The 20,306-nt window shown below is 36.7% G+C and overlaps 1 protein-coding gene across 1 annotated transcript; it reads left to right on the top strand.

The window, feature by feature from the left end:
* The first annotated feature begins 2,233 nt into the window (after nt 1-2,233).
* On the top strand, nt 2,234-3,769 carry LOC110604489. The gene has a single exon (XM_021742669.2). It carries the CDS (start codon nt 2,388-2,390, stop codon nt 3,546-3,548), a length of 1,161 nt encoding a protein of 386 aa, XP_021598361.1. The 5' UTR covers nt 2,234-2,387; the 3' UTR covers nt 3,549-3,769.
* Nucleotides 3,770-20,306: the final 16,537 nt, after the last annotated feature.

Consider the following 20,306-nt stretch of genomic DNA (forward strand, 5'->3'; position numbering starts at 1 on the left):
GAAGCTCTTGCAGAAGTACACACTGGTAGTAGCTATAGAGAAAATTTATCTTAAATTATGAGATTTCTTAAATTGCCAAACTGACGCTGATCTTGTTTATTTATTTATTTATTTTCCTTTTGGAAAAGAAAAGAAAAAAAGGGAAAGAAAGGAATAATCATTTACTTTAATGAGCTTTTCTAATTGTATTTGACAAAGCATCATGATTTTTATTTAATAAATTGTTTCTTTATATTGTTCATGAACCAAAACCTAACATTTGCAAGCAAATTAAACCTGTGATTCTAATAAAAGATTAGGGATTAAGATGATATTAATTAAAGTGAGAGCCAGCATGATTATTGAATTATTTTAATTTATTTTTAAAATGATTGACTAAATAAATAATGGGTTTCAAGTTCATCTAATAATAACAACATTGGATTAGTTTCTTAAGTACACCATGATTGAGATTAGTTATCATTCATAAACAATGCTTAATTTGTCAATGTCAAATTAAAAACAAAACAAAATAAGGAAAAAAAATAATAAATGGAAAATAAGTTAATTAATAATTTTTTTATAAAATAATTATAAGTTTAATTTTACGTTATTTTGTTTGCTCCAGAAAAGTCAAAAGCCACATGGTATTGAAAATTATTATTTGATTGGTAGATGAGTAGACTAGATAAATATCATGGTGGTATCATCAAATTCTCCCAATTTTATTTTGTTTTTAAGCAGCAAATGGGAATAATATGTTGCTTAATTTTAAAATTCAACAATTTAGTTTACATATTTTAATTCAATTAAATTGAAATTTTCTTTATTAATATTTAAGAATGTTTTTAAATATAAAAATTTTTCAAGCAGCGAATAGAAACAAAATGAGGTTAACTCTTTTTTTTTTAATTAACCATTTTCTTATTTCCCCATGTAAACAGAATATGAAAATATGTCAACTTTTAGCCTCAAATGAATCCACCCATTTCCTAGAGCCCTTGTATTTTTTTTCTTTAAAATGAGATTTAAAAAAAAAAATCATTTGTTGACTATAACAAACAATCAAATGTTGATAAATTAGAACAATGACAGATCTTATAATTTACTGTCTCTAAGCGGAAATTTAGCCATCAAATTTGATGTTTGCTCATATTCTAGATATATTGAAATTAATGTTGCAAATAATGAAAAAACAAAAAAAAAAAAGAAGGCAATTTTGGATTCTTAAATTTCGTTTGTGTGCGTAAATATAAGAAATGGAAGAGCCGTAATTGGAAAATTGTTATGCAGATATGACTATTTCTGCAAATGTCATATGGTGTGCTAAGGATTATTTTTGAAAATTAAGAACAATCTTAAAACCCTTTACTGGGTTATGCCCATTGCTCAATTTTCTTTTCTTTTTTTTTTTTTTAAAAAAAAAAGAAAGAAAATCATGAAGCATTAAAAATATGATGTCTGTTCCCAAATGTATCAAGACATGGCAGTGAAGACAGAAGAAAAGGAAGGGAGTGTTTGTAGGTAAAATTAACTGAAAATTCATGTAAAAAGGCAAGAAGACAGAAATAGTGAAGATCAATGTCATGTCTGGTGGGTGACACATGCACTGCACAATCATCTAACAAATCCATTATTACCTTTTTTATCTTACTCTAATTTATATTTAATTATTATAATTTTTATAAATTTAAGTGTTAAATACATTAATTTTATTTTAATTGAATTAATTTCAATTAATATACGTATACCGAGGAGCATGCATGTATGTTTTTTACCACCTCTAAACATCTCCATCACATGAATCTTCATCATTTTTCCTCTTCTCAATCTTAATATGTATTTCGAAATGCACCCATTTTATAAATTAAAGAGCTAAAATTAAATTAAATTAAATCAGGTGAAGTGATGATGATTCAAGAGAATATATAGTCCTTTTATTTAATTTTAATATATTTTTAATTTAAAGAATCTTAATTAGTAGCTAGCTGGACATAAGGACAGATATTCTTCAATCATCTTGGCCTTCTCATCGTCCTTTAATTCCCTTTTTCTTTTATTTAAAAAAAAGCTTGGAGAATTTTGCTTTTATTTCATGGAATTTGTTCTTAAGTTTAAATTTCAAAAGCACGTAGAAATAAATAATATTACTGAATGTAAAATAAGCCATGGTTGAGTAATTTAATTTCCTAAAATAAATTCATAATAATTATTTTTTTATTAATATTAATCTATGGAAAGTGCAGCAGAATTGGTTGATTTATATAGCCGCCTTATCATCAAGCCAAGACCAATTTCTCAGAGTCAAATTTTCTCTGCTTCCTCTCTTCTTCCTCCTCCTCCTATCTCTATAAATCTCACAATTTAACCAATCCCTCACCGGCAAAATCCAATTCGCCCTCGTCTCAATGGAAATGGAGGTGGTGGTGCCAGTGCCGCCGGTGGACTTCAACTTTGATAGTACTTGTTCTTCCCCTTACATGACTGCTCCTTCTAGTCCTCAGAGATTCGGCAACCTCTTCAGTGCTCCCACTAGCCCTTCTCGTGTTTCCACTTTCTACCGTGAGCTTAATGATGCTTCTCTTGCCACCAATTCATCTTCTTCCGTTCCTTTTGATTGGGAAGAGAAGCCTGGAACACCCAAATCAAGAAATGGAAGTCGGGGAGGCAATTACAGCAGCAAGAATGATCATAGTCTTGAAGATTTTGATGATGATGATGGTGATGATGATTTTGAGTTCAGTTTTAGTGGTCAGTTAGATAGGACTTCTTTATCTGCTGATGAGCTCTTCGATGGAGGCAAGATCCGGCCATTGAAGCCACCGCCTGGTTATGATTCTTCAGTATCTACTGTTTCTTCTCCCAGGTCACCAAGATCAAGAACTTCACAGAAAAAAGATTTTGACCCATTTCAAGCTGCCATGGAAGAGACGAGAAGAAAGGAATCAAAACAGCAACAACATCGAGAAAAACAAAAACAACAGCAGCGTGGAAGAGAAAGAAGCATCTCTAGTTCTTCTTCTGCTAAGTCTTCAAATTATAAACACAAAGGAAGCAGATCTTTGTCTCCTTTAAGAGTCTCGGACGATCTCATGCTCGATCAAGAGGAGAATTCCCAGGATGAAAAAGTTTCAGCTCCGACAAGCAGCAATCCAAAATCCTCCTTCACCACTTCATATGCATCCTCTTTCTTGTCAGCTCTATCATTTTCATCGAAAGGTTACAAGAAATGGAAGCTCAAGGATTTCTTGCTATTCAGAAGCGCCTCAGAAGGAAGAGCAACAGGAAAAGATCCATTAACAAAATATTCAGTCTTGTCCAAAAGAGACATAGCAGAGGATGTCAAGAATTGCAGTTTTCGATCCACAGACAGTAGCGTGGGCGGCTCCTCCAGAAGAAGAGCTCCTGTGTCGGCTCATGAATTACATTACACTGTGAACAGAGCAGTTTCAGAGGAGATGAAAAGGAAAACTTTTTTGCCTTACAAGCACGGGCTATTGGGTTGCTTGGGATTCAACCCTGGACTGCATGAGATCACCAGAGGAGTTGGGTCTTTGACACGTGGATGATTCAGATCCATTGATCAGTTTCTCTTAGCCAAGCACATAGCTCTTTCTTTTTCTTTTTCTTTTTCTTTTCTTTTATTCATGATTCTGAATTTTAACGTTCATCTCGACATATTTGTTGCTTAGAGTGAATCAAATGGTGTGTCACCATCTATATGATAACAGACAATTGTGTTAGAAATACATAATCATTAAGAGAAAAAAAAAAAGACAGAAATTTATTATGATTGTAGCGTTTTCGATCTTAAATTTCCAGCAGAAGTTTTGGAAGTTACTGTCTATCCTGTGCATGAGCACTCTCAATAATAATTACGGAGAGTTGATTTTCTGAGTACCCACAAACTAGTTTGGTATTTGAGGATTTGTGTGTGAGATGTGTGAATTTTGAAGTGATGAAAAGGAGGAAGAAGGGTTGGCATTTGAAATTAAAATACATAGAGGAGAGGGGCTACGGCATCTTCCCAGCTTCATCTCCGGAAAGTTGAAATGGTGAGGAGAATGATTAACATGGCAAGGCAATAGACGAAAAAGAAAAGGCAGCACACATGGCTGCAAACACATTTCCTTTACTATAATCATTAGTTTTGTGGAATAATTATTATCATATACAGTATAAAGGTCCCTGCAATTTGTTTTTGGCACCAATTTGTCAAACAAAATATTAAAATAATTTCAATTTTATATTCTCATAAATAAAATAAACACAATATATTTGGACAAGGGTTTAGGTTTTTAAAGGCAGTTGTGTAGGGAAAAGGGGAGTTACAGGCATGCATGCAATTGGAATGCAACATAGCTTTATAAAGGAGAAAACTCATAATTCCTTGCACTTTCACTTTCTTAATTCCACTTATATTCTTTGTAGAGGAACAAGCAGTAATGACAATGGATAGGTTACCTGTCAAAATCAATTTACTCAATTTCTAATTCAATTATTACTTTTAACTCTTCAACCTTATCTCTAAATTCTATTATTGTTATTCCATTAATATCTAAATTTTTTAATTTTATAGTTTTAATTAAAAAATTATTTTAATCAATAATTTTATTTTAAAATTTTAATTCATAATATACTTTTTATATCTAAATAATTATATATAAAAAAAATATAAAATACGTGATGGTTTAACTTATATTAAAATAATATTTCATGACAGTATGTTACTAATAAACAGAGACAATTTTTTAACACTTTTAAAAAACATTAAATTAATATTTTTTAATATTTTAAAAAAAATAAAAAAAATATTACGCAATTTTATCAATTTTTTATTTTAAAATATGTGATTTAATTTTTATTAAAATAATACTCTTAGTATCCCATAATTTTTTTACCTTTCTTTTAAAATGTCCTCAACTTATTTTTACTTTTTTAATATATAAATTAGCTAATATAATTTTATTTAATTTTATCTTATTTCTAAAACATCTGTTGAAATCTCTCAAAACATCACTTAATATCTAATACTCATTTCGTTTCATAATTTTTATCCACCTTATTTTTTCATACATATTTAAAAATAGAATTTTTTTATTAACTTTCATAATTATATTATCTTAAATACATTAAATTTTATTAAATATTAATAAACATTTTGAGAGGTTTGTTGAAAATAAAATAAAATTATAATAATCAATTTATATATTACTATATTCTAAAATGAAAATGAATAATAATTTTATAACAATTAAAAAAGAAAAAGTAGATAAAAATTATATAACAGATTGAGTAAAATTTAATATTTTTAAAATAAATATAATTAAAAAATTAAAAAAAATTATTTTTATTAATATGTGAAAAAATAACAAAAATTATAATACAAAATAAATAACTAATAATATAATTTTCACATCACCGGTTTTTAATAGGGTTTGCCGTCGCCGCGGTTTGCTAATAACATAATATTAACAAATACTATTTTAATATTGAATCGTAAATTCTAAAATGAAAAATCAATATATAAAATTATATGATATTTTTATATACTTTTATATATATATATATATATATAAATAATTTTTTCAACTTACTCATATTTGAAATCTGTCCATGTAGGTAGATAATGGTACCACATCATTCCTTTTTATCTTCATGGCTTCATTGCATGGTTGTTGATGGTGATGATAGTTGTTGATTAAGGGTGTATAGATGAATTCTCTATCAAATATTTTAAATTTGATTCTCATAATAATAATCTCTAATCAAATTTAATTTGATTCTAAATTAAATCAAATGGATAAAATCAAAATTTAAATTTAGAATATTAAAATTGACTTAAATTAAATATTAAAATATTTAAAACAAATCGAAATCAACAAACTTAAAATTTTCAGTGTATTTATACATATTTAAATATTTAATCAATAAATTCAATAAAAGTTGTAAATCAACTATTCAATAAAAAATTAAAATCAATAAGCTGTCAATTGCAAGACTAATATGCAGATTCTATACCAAATGGTCCAAATCTGTAACGACCCAGAAATCGGACTGCTACCGGCGCTAGGATCCAGATCGACTTAAGGTCGTCGGAACCCGTAGCAAGCCTGCTATACTGTCTGTGTACCTATACAATCCCATACATGATCATACATTTTCTGTAAAAGTATAAAACTCGACTCTGAACCACGACTCTACCTGTGCATGCACTATCTCTGTACTTACAGAACCCCTTACTAGAGCTTGCTCTAGATGGGTTAAACTCAATGGTAAGCCTGGTTTTCATACTCAAAAACATTTACATACAATAAACAAATCATGTATATCAAAAGGATTGACAACACATCGAGGTCTAGCACAATACTAATATGTATATATTACATGTCCACACTATACTATTACAAAACTCTTTACTTTTTCTGTACTCTTCTGACTTCCCCTGTACTCTGATCCTGCATGGGGTTAAGGGAGAGGGGCGAGCTATACTAGCCCAGTGAGTAGAACAGATAAAACATGTTATAAACATGCTCTCATGAAATGCATCACATCACAGACAATTTACATCATCTCGGGTGAACATGTCCCCAAATAGTCCCGACATCCTAAACTCGTGCCAGGCCGTAGAATGGGGTCCTGGACTTCCTTATCTACCGTGCCAGGCCGTAGAATAGGGTCCTGGTCTTACTCAGGGACCACTGGATCATCCACTATCACCCATATCAACAACATCGAATGCAATGCAACATATTTGTGATGTCTAATGCACTCAACCTATGGCATAATCATGGTGCATGAAACATGCTAAAAACATTTAAGTTCTCATATTAAAAGATGAAGGTTAGTTCCACTCACCTCTGACTGACTCTGACCTGACTCCGAAAACTCTGAAGCAGTGCTCACTGCTGATCTCTTTGGTGCCTCTGGTCCGTTCCTACACAGGTAGACTCAAATGAGGGACCAAACTAGTTCAAGAACAACTCTATAAAACTCTCCAAAACCCCCTTAATACATCCTCAAAGCATCAACAAAAACAAGCAAAAGAAGGCTGGACAGGGTACTTTCGGCGGCAGGTTCGGCGGCCGAAAGTCCCTTCTAGAGCCGAAACTCAAGCATTTTCGGCGGCACTTCGGCTGCCGAAAGTCCTCCCCAGAGACGAAACTCATGCATGTTCGGCGGCACTTTCGGCGGCCGAAACTCCCCTCCAGAGCCGAAAGTCCAAACTTTCGGAGGCAAGCTTGGGTGAGCTTAGGCAGCCGAAACCACCTCCTTAGCATGTTCGGCGGCCGAACCCTCTTTCGGCGGCCGAAACTGGATTCGCCAGTAAGGCAGAAACTTGTTCTGCTTCATGCAAACGTACCCAATCTTCACTCAAACATGCAACCCAACATTCCACAACCTGCATATACTCAAGTATAGGCACAAAGGGGTCCAAAACTAACTTAAAACCCCAACAAACAACACAACCAAACACATATACATGCTTTGACCACAAATCAACCAAAAACTCAACTTACCCTAATTATGCATCTCTACCCATAAACCTCCATAAAACCTTCATAAAACATCAAAGAAGCTAATGATCTACACTTACCTCTTGAAGATCTAGAGGATATGTGATCCTAACGTGGAGATATGGAGCAATTCTCTCTCAAAGTCTCCAAGCTTCAAAATCTTGGTTTTTAGCTCAAAACCTTCAAAACAACATACAAACTCATCAAAACTTTGAAAGATTTGTAAAAGTCATGAAGATCACCCAAGGAAGAGCATGGTCTCACCTCTGCCTGTGAAAATGGAAGAAACTTATCCATTTCACCGACCTAGGGCCTTTTATAGGTGGCTGGCTAGACCACCTTCGGCGGCCTAACGTGAATCCAAACTCATGCATGTTCGGCGGCCGAACTTTCACCTTCGGCGGCTGAACCTTGCATTTCTTCCTTGGCTCTTTTCTTTCAAAACAACTTATTTCCTTTACACTTAAAACCATTCAAACATGCTAAAACAATTTAGAAAATATATCTATTACCCTTCTAGAGGGTTCCGACATCCTGGATTCCACCGGAAAGTAGAATTTCGATGCCGGACTCTAGCCGGGTATTACAATCTCCCCCCCTTAAGAACATTCGTCTCCGAATGTTCCTCAAACAAAAAAACACATAAAAAGGAGGAAAACTAACCTTAAAACATATATGGATATTGCTGGAGCATAGACTCCCATGTCTTCCAGGTGCACTCTTCTAGATTATGGTGGTTCCACAGGACTTTCACCATTGGAATTTCCTTGTTCCTTAGCTTTCTGATCTGTATGTCAAGGATCCGCAATGGCTGTTCTATATAGGTGAGATCTCCAAGGATCTCCACATCAGGCTCACTAAGAACCGTATTCGGATCTGACAAGAACTTCCGTAGCATAGAAACATGGAAAACCGGGTGAATTCTCTCCATAGAAGCAGGTAAATCCAGCTGATACGACACATTCCCGATCTTCTGCAAGATCTCAAAGGGTCCAATGTATCGTGGAGCTGGCTTACCCTTTTTCCCAAACCGAACCACTTCTTTCATTGGAGACACCTTCAGCAATACCATATCACCTTCCTGAAACTCTATCTGCTTTCTGCGGACATCTGCATAGCTTTTCTGTCTGCTCTGTGCAGTTCTGATTCTCTCTCTGATTATGGGCACCACTCTACTGGTGATCTCTACTAGCTCCGGCCCTGCTAGAGCCGCCTCTCCTACTTCTTCCCAGCAAACAGGTGATCTGCACTTCCTTCCATACAAGGCTTCATAAGGAGCCATCCCTATGCTAGCATGATGGCTGTTATTGTAGGCAAACTCCACCAAAGGTAGATGCTGCCTCCAAGAACCGCCAAAGTCTAACACACACATTCTGAGCATATCCTCTATGGTCTGGATGGTTCTCTCTGACTGACCGTCAATCTGTGGATGGAAAGCAGTGCTAAAATCCAACCTTGTACCCATAGAACTCTGCAGACTCCGCCAAAATCTGGAGGTGAACTGAGGTCCTCTGTCTGACACTATCGATACGGGAACCCCATGCAATCTTACTATCTCCTCCACATAAACCTGTGCTAACTTGTCCACAGAGTAGTTGCTCCTCACAGGGATGAAATGAGCAGATTTCGTGATTCTGTCCACAATCACCCATATGGAGTCTATCCTGTTGGACGCTGCCGGTAAGCCCACTACAAAATCCATAGCTATATTCTCCCATTTCCACGCTGGAATCGGTAGTGGGTTAAGCATTCCAGCCGGCTTCTGATGTTCCAGTTTCACCCTCTGGCAAACCTCACAGGCGGACACAAACTGTGCCACTTCTTTTTTCATGGCTGGCCACCAATACACTCTTTTCAGATCCCGATACATCTTGGTGGCTCCAGGGTGAACACTGTACCTTGCATTATGAGCTTCCCTCATAATGTCTCCTTTCAAATTGATGTCATCTGGTACACATAGTCGATTCCCATAGCGGAGGATCCCTTTGCTGTCAAATCTGAACTCTGCGCTGTTGCCTGACTGAACAGTCCTGGCAATTTTCACTAACTCAGGGTCCTCATGTTGTTTCTGAGCCACCTGCTCCAGAAACACTGGGGTCACTCTCATCTGTGCTATCAACGCACCTGTACCAGATAACTCTAGTTGTAGCCCTTCGTTGATGAGCTTGTAAACCTCCATCACCACTGGTCTTCTCTCTGCTGCTATATGAGACAAACTGCCTAGTAATTTCTGGCTTAGGGCGTCTGCCACAACATTCGCCTTACCCGGATGATACTGCATCCTGCAATCATAGTCACTGAGCAGTTCTACCCATCTTCTCTGCCTCAAATTCAGCTCCTTCTTACTCAAGATGTACTGTAAACTCTTATGATCGGTGAAGATCTCGCATTTAACCCCATAAAGGTAATGACTCCACATCTTGAGTGCAAAGATGACTGCTGCCATCTCTAGGTTATGGGTGGGGTAATTCAACTCGTGCTTCTTCAGCTGTCTAGAAGCATAAGCAATCACCCTGTCGTTCTGCATTAAAACACAACCCAATCCCACTCTGGACGCATCACAGAACACTGTGAAGTCCTCATTACTGACAGGCAGAGCTAACACCGGTGCTGATGTTAATCTTCTCTTTAACTCTTCAAAGCTCTCTTCACATTGGTCCGACCACACGAACCTCTGATTCTTCTTAGTCAGTTTGGTCATAGGAGCAGCTATCTTTGAGAAGTCCTGAACGAACCTCCTGTAGTAACCTGCCAAACCCAAAAAGCTTTTAATCTCTGTCACTGAGGTGGGTCTGGGCCAGTTAGCTACAGCCTCTGTCTTCTTGGAGTCTACCTCAATACCTTCTGCTGATACTACATGCCCCAAGAAGGAAATGCTCCTCAACCAAAATTCACACTTAAAGAACTTGGCATACAAGCCATGCTCTCTCAGTGTCTGCAGAACTGTCCTCAGATGCTGGGCATGCTCCTCTGCATCTCTGGAGTACACTAAGATATCATCGATGAAGATAATAACAAAGTGATCCAGATACTCGCTAAACACTCTGTTCATGAGATCCATGAATGCTGCAGGGGCGTTAGTTAACCCGAACGGCATTACTAAGAACTCATAATGCCCATATCTGGTCCTGAAAGCTGTCTTTGGCACATCTGCCTCTTTGACTCTCAACTGATGATACCCGGATCTCAGATCTATTTTAGAGAAACAACCTGCTCCAGCTAGCTGGTCAAATAGATCATCGATCCTAGGTAGGGGATACTTATTCTTGGTAGTGACCTTGTTCAACTGCCTGTAGTCGATACAAAGCCTAAGGGATCCATCCTTCTTTCTGACAAACAACACTGGAGCACCCCAAGGTGAGGTACTAGGGCAGATGAAACCCTTATCTACCAATTCCTGCAACTGCTCTTTCAGCTCTTTTAACTCTGCTGGCGCCATCCTGTAGGGAGGAATAGAGATAGGTCTGGTACCAGGCAGCAATTCTATTTCAAACTCCATCTCCCTATCAGGTGGTAGTCCTGGAAGCTCATCTGGGAAGACATCTAGAAATTCTCGGACTACTGGTACTGAGGCTGGTTCCCTCACCTGACTATCTAACTCTCTCACATGAGCTAGAAACCCCTGACAACCCCTCCTAAGCAACCTACGAGCCTGAAGGGCTGAGATCAAACCTCTAGGAGTACCCCTCCTGTCTCCGCTGAAGACACACTCTGACCCATCCTGGTCTCTGAGACTCACTACCTTGTCTCTACAGTCCAAGGTAGCTCCATATGTAGATAGCCAATCCATCCCTAGAATGACATCAAAATCTGTCAAATCTAGAATCACAAGGTCAGCTGGAAAACATCTACCCTCTATGAACACTGGACTGAAGCGACAGACTAACTCTGCCACTGATGGGTCACATTTGGGTCCACTAACCCAGAGAGGACACTCTAACTCAGAGAGGACACTCTAACTCAGAGATCATCAGACCCAATCTCTCCACGGCTCCAGAAGCAATAAAAGAGTGAGAAGCACCGGGGTCCATCAAAGCATACACATCAAAACACCCAATGATGAGATTACCTGACACCACTGTGTTCGACGTGTTTGCCTCCTCCTGAGTCACAGTGAAGATCCGTGCTGGGGCTACAGGACCTCCACCTCGGGAACCTGCTGCTGGAGAAGAGGCTGACCCTCTCCCTCTACCTCTGCCACTATTCTGAGGCATGGCTGGAGCTGCTGGCTGTGCTACACTGCCTGAGCTCATCTGCTGGGATGGTGCCATAAAGGTCGCCTGAGGACATTCCCGTGAAAAATGTCCCTCCTGTCCACACTTATAATAGGCTGTAGATCCCAACCGACAAACTCTTTGATGCGGTCTCCCACATCTCCCACATACTGGACTGCTTGCGCTAGAGCTGGAGCCACTACCCATTCCCAGACCAGACTTGATCTTGCTCCAAAACTTATTCTTTGTATCTTTTGCCTTTCCCCATTTCTTGCTGCCCGAAGCTGCTGCACTGGGGGTCTTAGAACCCGAAGGCTGTGCCACTTGCAATTTTACTATTCCCTGAATAATGGCACTCGCCTCCATCTTCCTGGCGGCATCCACTATAGAGTGAAAACTCTCCTTCTCTGCTGGAAGAATCAAGGAGGAATACCTGGGATGAAGTCTCATGGTATATCTCCTTGCCTTCTTCTGGTCAGTGTCATAAGCCTGACCCACATACTGAAGCAGATCCAGGAACTTATCTATGTATTCATCTACACTCATCTCCTCGGTCTGCCTCAACTGCTCAAATTCTATCACTTTCAGCTCTCTGGAACTGTCAGGAAAAGCCCACCCTGCAAACTCATTGGCGAACTCTCCCCATGACATGCTGTCCAACCTGGGGTCCACATAATTCTTGAACCACTCTCGAGCTTTCTTACATTTCAGTGTGAACCCTGCCATCTCAATGGCTCTGCTATCATCAGCTCCTAACTCATCGGTTATCATCTTAACCGTTCTGAGGTACTCAAATGGATCATCTCCCGTATTGAATTTAGGAGCATCCAATTTCAGGTACTCTGTCATTTTTACTTTGCTTCCCTCAGCTGAGCTAGGTTGAGGTACCTGGACAACAGGGACTATTGGTTCTGGTTCTGGTGGTGGAGGAGGTACTGTATCACTTGGTTCAGGGTATGCTGAACTGGGATGGAAAGGTGTGGGTGGATACATGGGATATGGTGGGTAAAAAGGAGGATAAGGCATGTAAGGCATGTAGGTAGGATATGGGATAAAACCAGAGTAATCCGACGTACCCTCCATCGGATACCTCGGGCCCTGTGAAAAGGGTGGATAATGGGATGGATAACCAAACCCCGAAGCCTGAGCGCCTTCTTGAGACTCACCCATACCCTCTTCCGACCTATCCATACCCATGCTTTCCTCTCTTGACTGATCCACAGCCATAACTTCCCTCACTTCCTCTGACCTTCCTCCTCTATCTGTTCCTCTTCTGCTCTCGTCAAAAGACCTTTTAGGGTCCTTTGACGTACCCTCCCTGCTTGATCTCTGAGATCTCGCCCTTGGCAACGCAGGAGGACGAGCAGCTGTACCCTCACTTTCTGGTAGGACTCCAGTTAATCGTGCAGATCGACGAGTTCCTCTCATCTTAGCTTACTGGAAAACAACACATAACAGCACATATCAGCAAATAAACATCACATAACAACAATGCACATGCATCAAAAAGACAGGACTCTACATCCTATCCTAGTGGACATGATTTCCTATTGTGCTTGACCTACACCCTATGAGCCCGACACTCTCTCTATAGGTCCGACCATATGAACCTACGGCTCTGATACCAATTTGTAACGATCCGAAAACCAGACCGCTACCGGCGCTAGGATCCAGGTCGACTTAAGGTCGCCGGGACCCGTAGCAAGCCTGCTATACTGTCTGTGTACCTGTACAATCCCATACATGATCATACATTTTCTGTAAAAGTATAAAACTCTGCTCTGAACCACGGCTCTACCTGTGCATGCACTATCTCTGTACTTATAGAACCCCTTACTAGAGCTTGCTCTAGACGGGTTAAACTCAATGGTAAGCCTGGTTTCCATACTCATAAAAATATTTACATACAATAAACAGATCATGTATACCAAAAGGATTGACAACACATTGAGGTCTAGCACAATACTAATCTGTACATATTACATGTCCACACTATACTATTACAAAACTCTTTACTCTTTCTGTACTCTTCTGACTTCCCCTGTACTCTGATCCTACATGGGGTTAAGGGAGAGGGGTGAGCTATACTAGCCCAGTGAGTAGAACAGATAAAACATGTTATAAACATGCTCTCATGAAATGCATCACATCACAGATAATTCACATCATCTCGAGTGAACATGTCCCCAAATAGTCCCGACATCCTAAACTCGTGCCAGGTCGTAGAATGGGGTCCTGGTCTTCCTGTACACATCATAATAACTTACCATATACTGTGCCAGGCCGTAGAATGGGGTCCTGGACTTCCTTATTTACCGTGCCAGGCCGTAGAATGGGGTCCTGGTCTTACTCAGGGACTACTGGATCATCCACTATCACCCATATCAACAACATCGAATGCAATGCAACATATTCGTGATGTCTAATGCACTCAACCTATGGCATAATCATGGTGCATGAAACATGCTAAAAACATTTAAGTTCTCATATTAAAAGATGAAGGTTAGTTCCACTCACCTCTGGCTGACTCTGAAAACTCTGAAGCAGTGCTCACTGCTGATCTCTTTGGTGCCTCTGGTCCGTTCCTACACAGGTGGACTCAAATGAGGGACCAAACTAGCTCAAGAACAACTCTATAAAACTCCCCAAAACCCCCTTAATACATCCTCAAAGCATCAAGAAAAACAAGCAAAAGAAGGCTGGACAGGGCAGGATCGGCGGCCGAAAGTCCCTTCCAGAGCCGAAACTCAAGCACTTTCGGCGGCACTTCGGCTGCCGAAAGTCCTCCTTAGAGACGAAACTCATGCATGTTCGGCGGCACTTTCGGCGGCCGAAACTCCCCTCCAGAGCCGAAAGTCCAAACTTTCAGGGGCAAGCTTGGGCGAGCTTAGGCAGCCGAAACCACCTCCTTAGCATGTTCGGCGGCCGAACCCTCTTTTGGCGGCCGAAACTGGATTCGCCAGTAAGGCAGAAACTTGTTCTGCTTCATGCAAACGTACCCAATCTTCACTCAAACATGCAACCCAACATTCCACAACCTGCATATACTCAAGTATAGGCACAAAGGGGTCCAAAACTAACTTAAAACCCCAACAAACAACACAACCAAACACATATACATACTTTGACCACAAATCAACCAAAAACTCAACTTACCCTAATCATGCATCTCTACCCATAAACCTCCATAAAACCTTCATAAAACATCAAAGAAGCTAAGGATCTACACTTACCTCTTGAAGATCTAGAGGATATGTGATCCTAACGTGGAGATATGGAGCAATTCTCTCTCAAAGTCTCCAAGCTTTAAAATCTTGGTTTTTAGCTCAAAACCTTCAAAACAACATACAAACTCATCAAAACTTTGAAAGATTTGTAAAAGTCAAGATCACCCAAGGAAGAGCATGGTCTCACCTCTACCTGTGAAAATGTAAGAAACTTATCCATTTCACCGACCTAGGGCCTTTTATAGGTGGCTGGCCAGACCACCTTCGGCGGCCTAACGTGAATCCAAACTCATGCATGTTCGGCGGCCGAACTTTCACCGTCAGCGGCCGAACCTTGCATTTCTTCCTTGGCTCTTTTATTTTAAAACAACTTATTTCCTTTACACTTAAAACCATTCAAACATGCTAAAACAATTTAGAAAACATATCTATTACCCTTCTAGAGGGTTTCGACTTCCTGGATTCCACCGGAAAGTAGAATTCCGATGCCGGACTCTAGCCGGGTATTACAAAATCAATTTTCATCAATAATAAATCTCATATATTTCGAGAAAAAAATTCGAGAAAAAAATCAAAATAGTAATGAGCATCTTCACAATGACATCTGCAAAAGAAAAAAGAAGAGAAAGGAGGAACAGTGAGAATTCTGATATAATTTGAGATCCACATGTGATAAAACTTAGAAAAGTAATAATACCTTTAGATTAAGACATGCAAAGTAAAGATAAGCGGCAAAGAGCAATCACCTTCAGGAAATCATTTTTAGATTTCCATCGTGACTATGCGAGGAAGAAAGAAAGACAACATATGATGGATTTACAGAATGAGTCACCAAAATGAAGAGTGATTTAGCGGGAGAGATGAGATAAATAAAAGAACTAATGAGCGGTATTGAGAGACCAATGAGAAAGAAGAAAATTCTAAGACTCTAGTAAAAGGATTGAGGAAGCAGAGAAAGAGTCAACTTTTGGGGAATGAAGTGTCTCTTATGATTTTCAATTTTTGAGATATAGGTCTAAAATAACTTAATTTATTGATTTGATCGATTCGATTAATTCAATTTTATCGTTAAATTAGTTAAATCAAATCAAAATTTAATATTTTTAAAATTATTAACCAAACCAAATCAAATATGGTGTACGAGGAAATATGCAACGACGAAAAGTTTTTTTTTTTTTTTTCCTCAGCTAGTGATTGAAGTTAAAGAGAGTCATTCTTCTGCCAAACTTGCTTTACCTTATGTCAACTTAAGAAATAATTGAAATTGCTTACTTTCGTTTCCACCATAGGTTTTATTTCAAGTTTTGTACAGAAACTTTAGTTTCCAAAGAGACCTCAATTTTCTCCTTTTTTTAAAGAAAAAAAAAATCAAACGGTTAACATATTTGCCTTATCTTAGTAGCTTAATGGTCCATCTTATAGGAAATGATTGGATAAAATCATTTTCATAAAAGTATTAATAATTTGCTAAAATATCTTATAGTATTCTTATCATTTTCTTACTTTTTAAATTTCTTTTAGTTTTATTATTTTAAAATTATTCTCTATTTTTTTTACAATATAATAATATATAAATTGACAATGATAATTCTATTTTATTTTATTTTATTCCCATGAAAATTATCAAAACATCTCTTATTATTTAATAAAATTTAATATTTTTAAAATAATATAATTAGAAAGTTAATAAAATATTATATTTTTTAATATATATAAAAAATTAAAATAAATAAAAATTATAAGAAGAAACGAATAATAATTAAGTAAGGAATAAATAAATAATAGTTGGAAAAAAAATAATTTCTTTAATTTTCTAAAAGGAAAAATAAAATATGATTTTTTTCCCAAAAGAGGTATATGTAGAGACTTACTATTCATATCATGACACTGTTTTTAAAAAAATAATTTAAAGATATAAAAGAATTAAATTAATAAGCTTCAATCTAGTTATATTAAAGTCATATTCAATCAAACTTAAATAATAATAATAATCATAAGAAAGATAAAACTGGATATAAGATGGCTGCTCTAGTGAAAATTTTTATGTATAATTGCAATTATCCAAATGCTTGGAAAAGAATTATGGATAATTATAGGAATTATACTTGATTACCTTAATACTTCTGCTAATCAATTTCCTTCATTGACTTGGGATTTAAAAACTTTTCACTAGCTTTCATGGAGATTATTAATTCAATTCAAAGCTTGAGTGGGAAGCATTGCAGAGAAATCATTTAGAAAAAGTTACTGTCAAAAGCTGTTACATATAATACAGAAAATAAAGTGATCCAACAGCTAAAAAATTTTAGCAAAAAAGGAAATAAAATAAACAATTAAAAATATTTTCTGTTGTGATTAAGAACATTAAAAATCCCTCCTGTCTACATTATTCTAGAATAATTAACAAGGACCAGAATTGATTAAGATGTGAAACGGGTCTTGTTTCTGTCTTGGACTCCAAGCAAATTCAAAGGTTGAACGAGAAGACTCAAAAACACTTGTAAGGTTTCACCACAGGATGAGTAGTAAAATTCAACACTTTTTTTTTATTAAGTTTTATAATTTTATTATAATTTTATATAAATAATTAATTTTTATTTAAAATTTAATTTTGAATAAATTTTTGAGTGAAAGTTAAAAAAAAAAAAACTACAGAATTAATCTAGATCATATTTTAATTATTTATTTTTCTTTTAAATTTTTTTCTTACTCAAAATAAAATTATTTTTTTTATTCAAGCAATTATATAAATTAATCAGAATTAAAATATCCTATCTATAAATTCATGTTTTAATGGACGGATTCAACAGCCGTGAATGATCAACATCAGTCCCTACTTGCCTACTGCTGCTACATGTTGGAAGACAGAGTTGAAATTTAATCCTTTCCTTTGTCATGTCAGTGTCCATAGCCGATTTCCATGGCCTACACAATCGTCCAAGTCAATGGTGGGCTGTGCAGATGCTGTGAAAAATTTTAAAATAAAAGAAAAGTGCATGTTATTTTAATTCTTTCCTCGCATTTTTAGATGCAAAAAACTGGGTAAACAACAGGCAGGCTTTGAACGTTGTCAGAAGTCATCTGGGTTTTACCAGTCACAATTCTGCTGAATTGCTGAACTCCTTTTCATTTCTAGAATTTATTTGCAGAGTTGCAGTGATACTTTAGAAAAAACAAATTGTGAGCATATGCAAAGACATCTCAGGAGCCGAAAAAGATTTCAATAATATAACACATCCGTTTTTGCAGGTTGCAAATGCGATTCTACCATTTCTTATTTGGCTGCCAGATGATTCTCCTTACCTTCAGAGAAAAAAAAGGGCAATTAGAACAGAGCAACTGAATCCCCTCAACTATTTAGGCCTTGATTGATTAGGTAACACAACTCAATAATTTCAAATTTCCTGTTTGATAGGCTCTCACTAAATTATATCCATTAACCTAGTTAAATTAGGTTTTGGAAAGTTCATCTGTCAAGAAGTAAACATTTCAATCAAACGATGCCTTAATGTTCTAATATCATTACAACATATCACTTCTGCATTAGTTCTCGACATATGACCCTACCCACAGGGAACTAGTTAGCATCCATTTTCAATCATGCAATCCAGATACAGGAGGAAATTTTATCCTTAGCTATGGATACAATGATAATTTTTTGACATTTTCTTCAGTTATATCCATTTAAATTTTCTCCATAGTTATATGCTTCTTTAAATTCCTCCAATTATGAAATTTACATCACGGTAAACCCACAGCGATGAGAATGTGAAGTCTGGATTGAAGCAGTCAATTGTTATTTGTTATGTGGGCCAGTTCACCTGAGCTAAATACTATGTCTGACAAAGCAGCAACCGACATTTCAGGTAAAGGTTGTTTATGACGTAGGGGTAGGTTATGACGATACTAAGGCGAAAGACGATAAAAGCGACAGGATCCCTCTATCTCTTTAAGGGAGAGGCGAGGCGAGGCAACACTCTTTTTTTAAAAAAGGCGATAAAGCCACAAGTTTATTATATATATATATATATATATATATATATATATATATATATATATATTTCAATTGAAGAAAAATTACATGTTGAAATGAAATTAAAAAAAAGAAAAGAAAGAGAATTTGCTGATGCGCCAGGTCCAACCAGAAGAGGAAGAGAAGGAAAAAAGGAGAAAAGAAAAAAAAAAAAAGAAGACATTCTGCTATGCAGGTACAGTTGAGAGAGGAGAAAAAAAGAAGAAGAGAGAAATGGGAGACATATCTGATTAATGGTATTTGGAGAAAAAAGTGTAAAAAATTTACATTTTAGAAGTGTTATCTGCTTTTTGAAAGAGATGAAAAGAGACTAGAATTTCTCTCTTGCATTTTTTTTTTTTAAAGCTTGCTTTAGTGAGGCATCGCCTCTAGCCCCTCTTGCTGGGGCGTCTCGCCTCGCCAACATGAACAAGGAACTATTTGACTTGTTATGCAACGACAGTTTTCGACCACAATACTTTTGCGCAATGAGGATCATGTATGGAACCAACTCATATAACAGGTGAAGAGAGAATGAGAATGACGAGTAACAGTTCAAGCTGAGAAGGATACTAGCAAAGCAATTCTTCCATATTATTGAAAACAAAATCCAAATCCACCTGTGCTATATTTAGATAGAAGAATTTCAAATGAGGGGATTTGGAAATGACTAGTTTAAATTGTTCTGAAGGAAAGTTTTATGAACAAGCACTTATTTCAGGGAGATATGAAACACCACTTTTTTTATAAGTAGTTCAAATCTACAAAGTTTCTATTCACATTCATGAATCTAACCTAAATTTTAGAATCCAATCAATCAATGGAACATATGCATCATCAGTTCATCATAGTCAAATAGCCCAATTTCAAGTTCCTATATCCAAAAACAATAACATATTTTGTTATTCAAACTTGGGAAGAAATTATGACAGAACATGTTCAAAGCATACCCATAATATCCAGGACATGCCACATGCCTGCTTGAGGTGTTCTAAAACAACGTCTTTAACTGCCAAACGAAGATTTCTCCCTCTTATTCATTATATGTTTCTTATGTCTTATGTTTTTTGGGTATCATGGTGTTTTTTTGTTGCTTTGATTATATTAGTTTAATTGATTAGCAAATGGAGGTTTCTCAACCTAATCTTGGAATGGAATTCTCAATCATCATCAGAGTTCATGAACGAGATAAACTTGATGATTTTATTCTGATCTTGTATGTGTTTTATATGAACTCTTGGTCGGTTAAATTGCTCTGGCTGAAAAGCCATGTTAAAATAATATGTTTCGAGGACTTCTTTTCTTTTTAAATTTTGTTAACATATTTTGTCATTCCCAATAATACATTGTAAAATAT

This window comes from Manihot esculenta, chromosome 17, assembly GCF_001659605.2.
Source record: "Manihot esculenta cultivar AM560-2 chromosome 17, M.esculenta_v8, whole genome shotgun sequence".
NCBI lineage: Eukaryota > Viridiplantae > Streptophyta > Magnoliopsida > Malpighiales > Euphorbiaceae > Manihot > Manihot esculenta.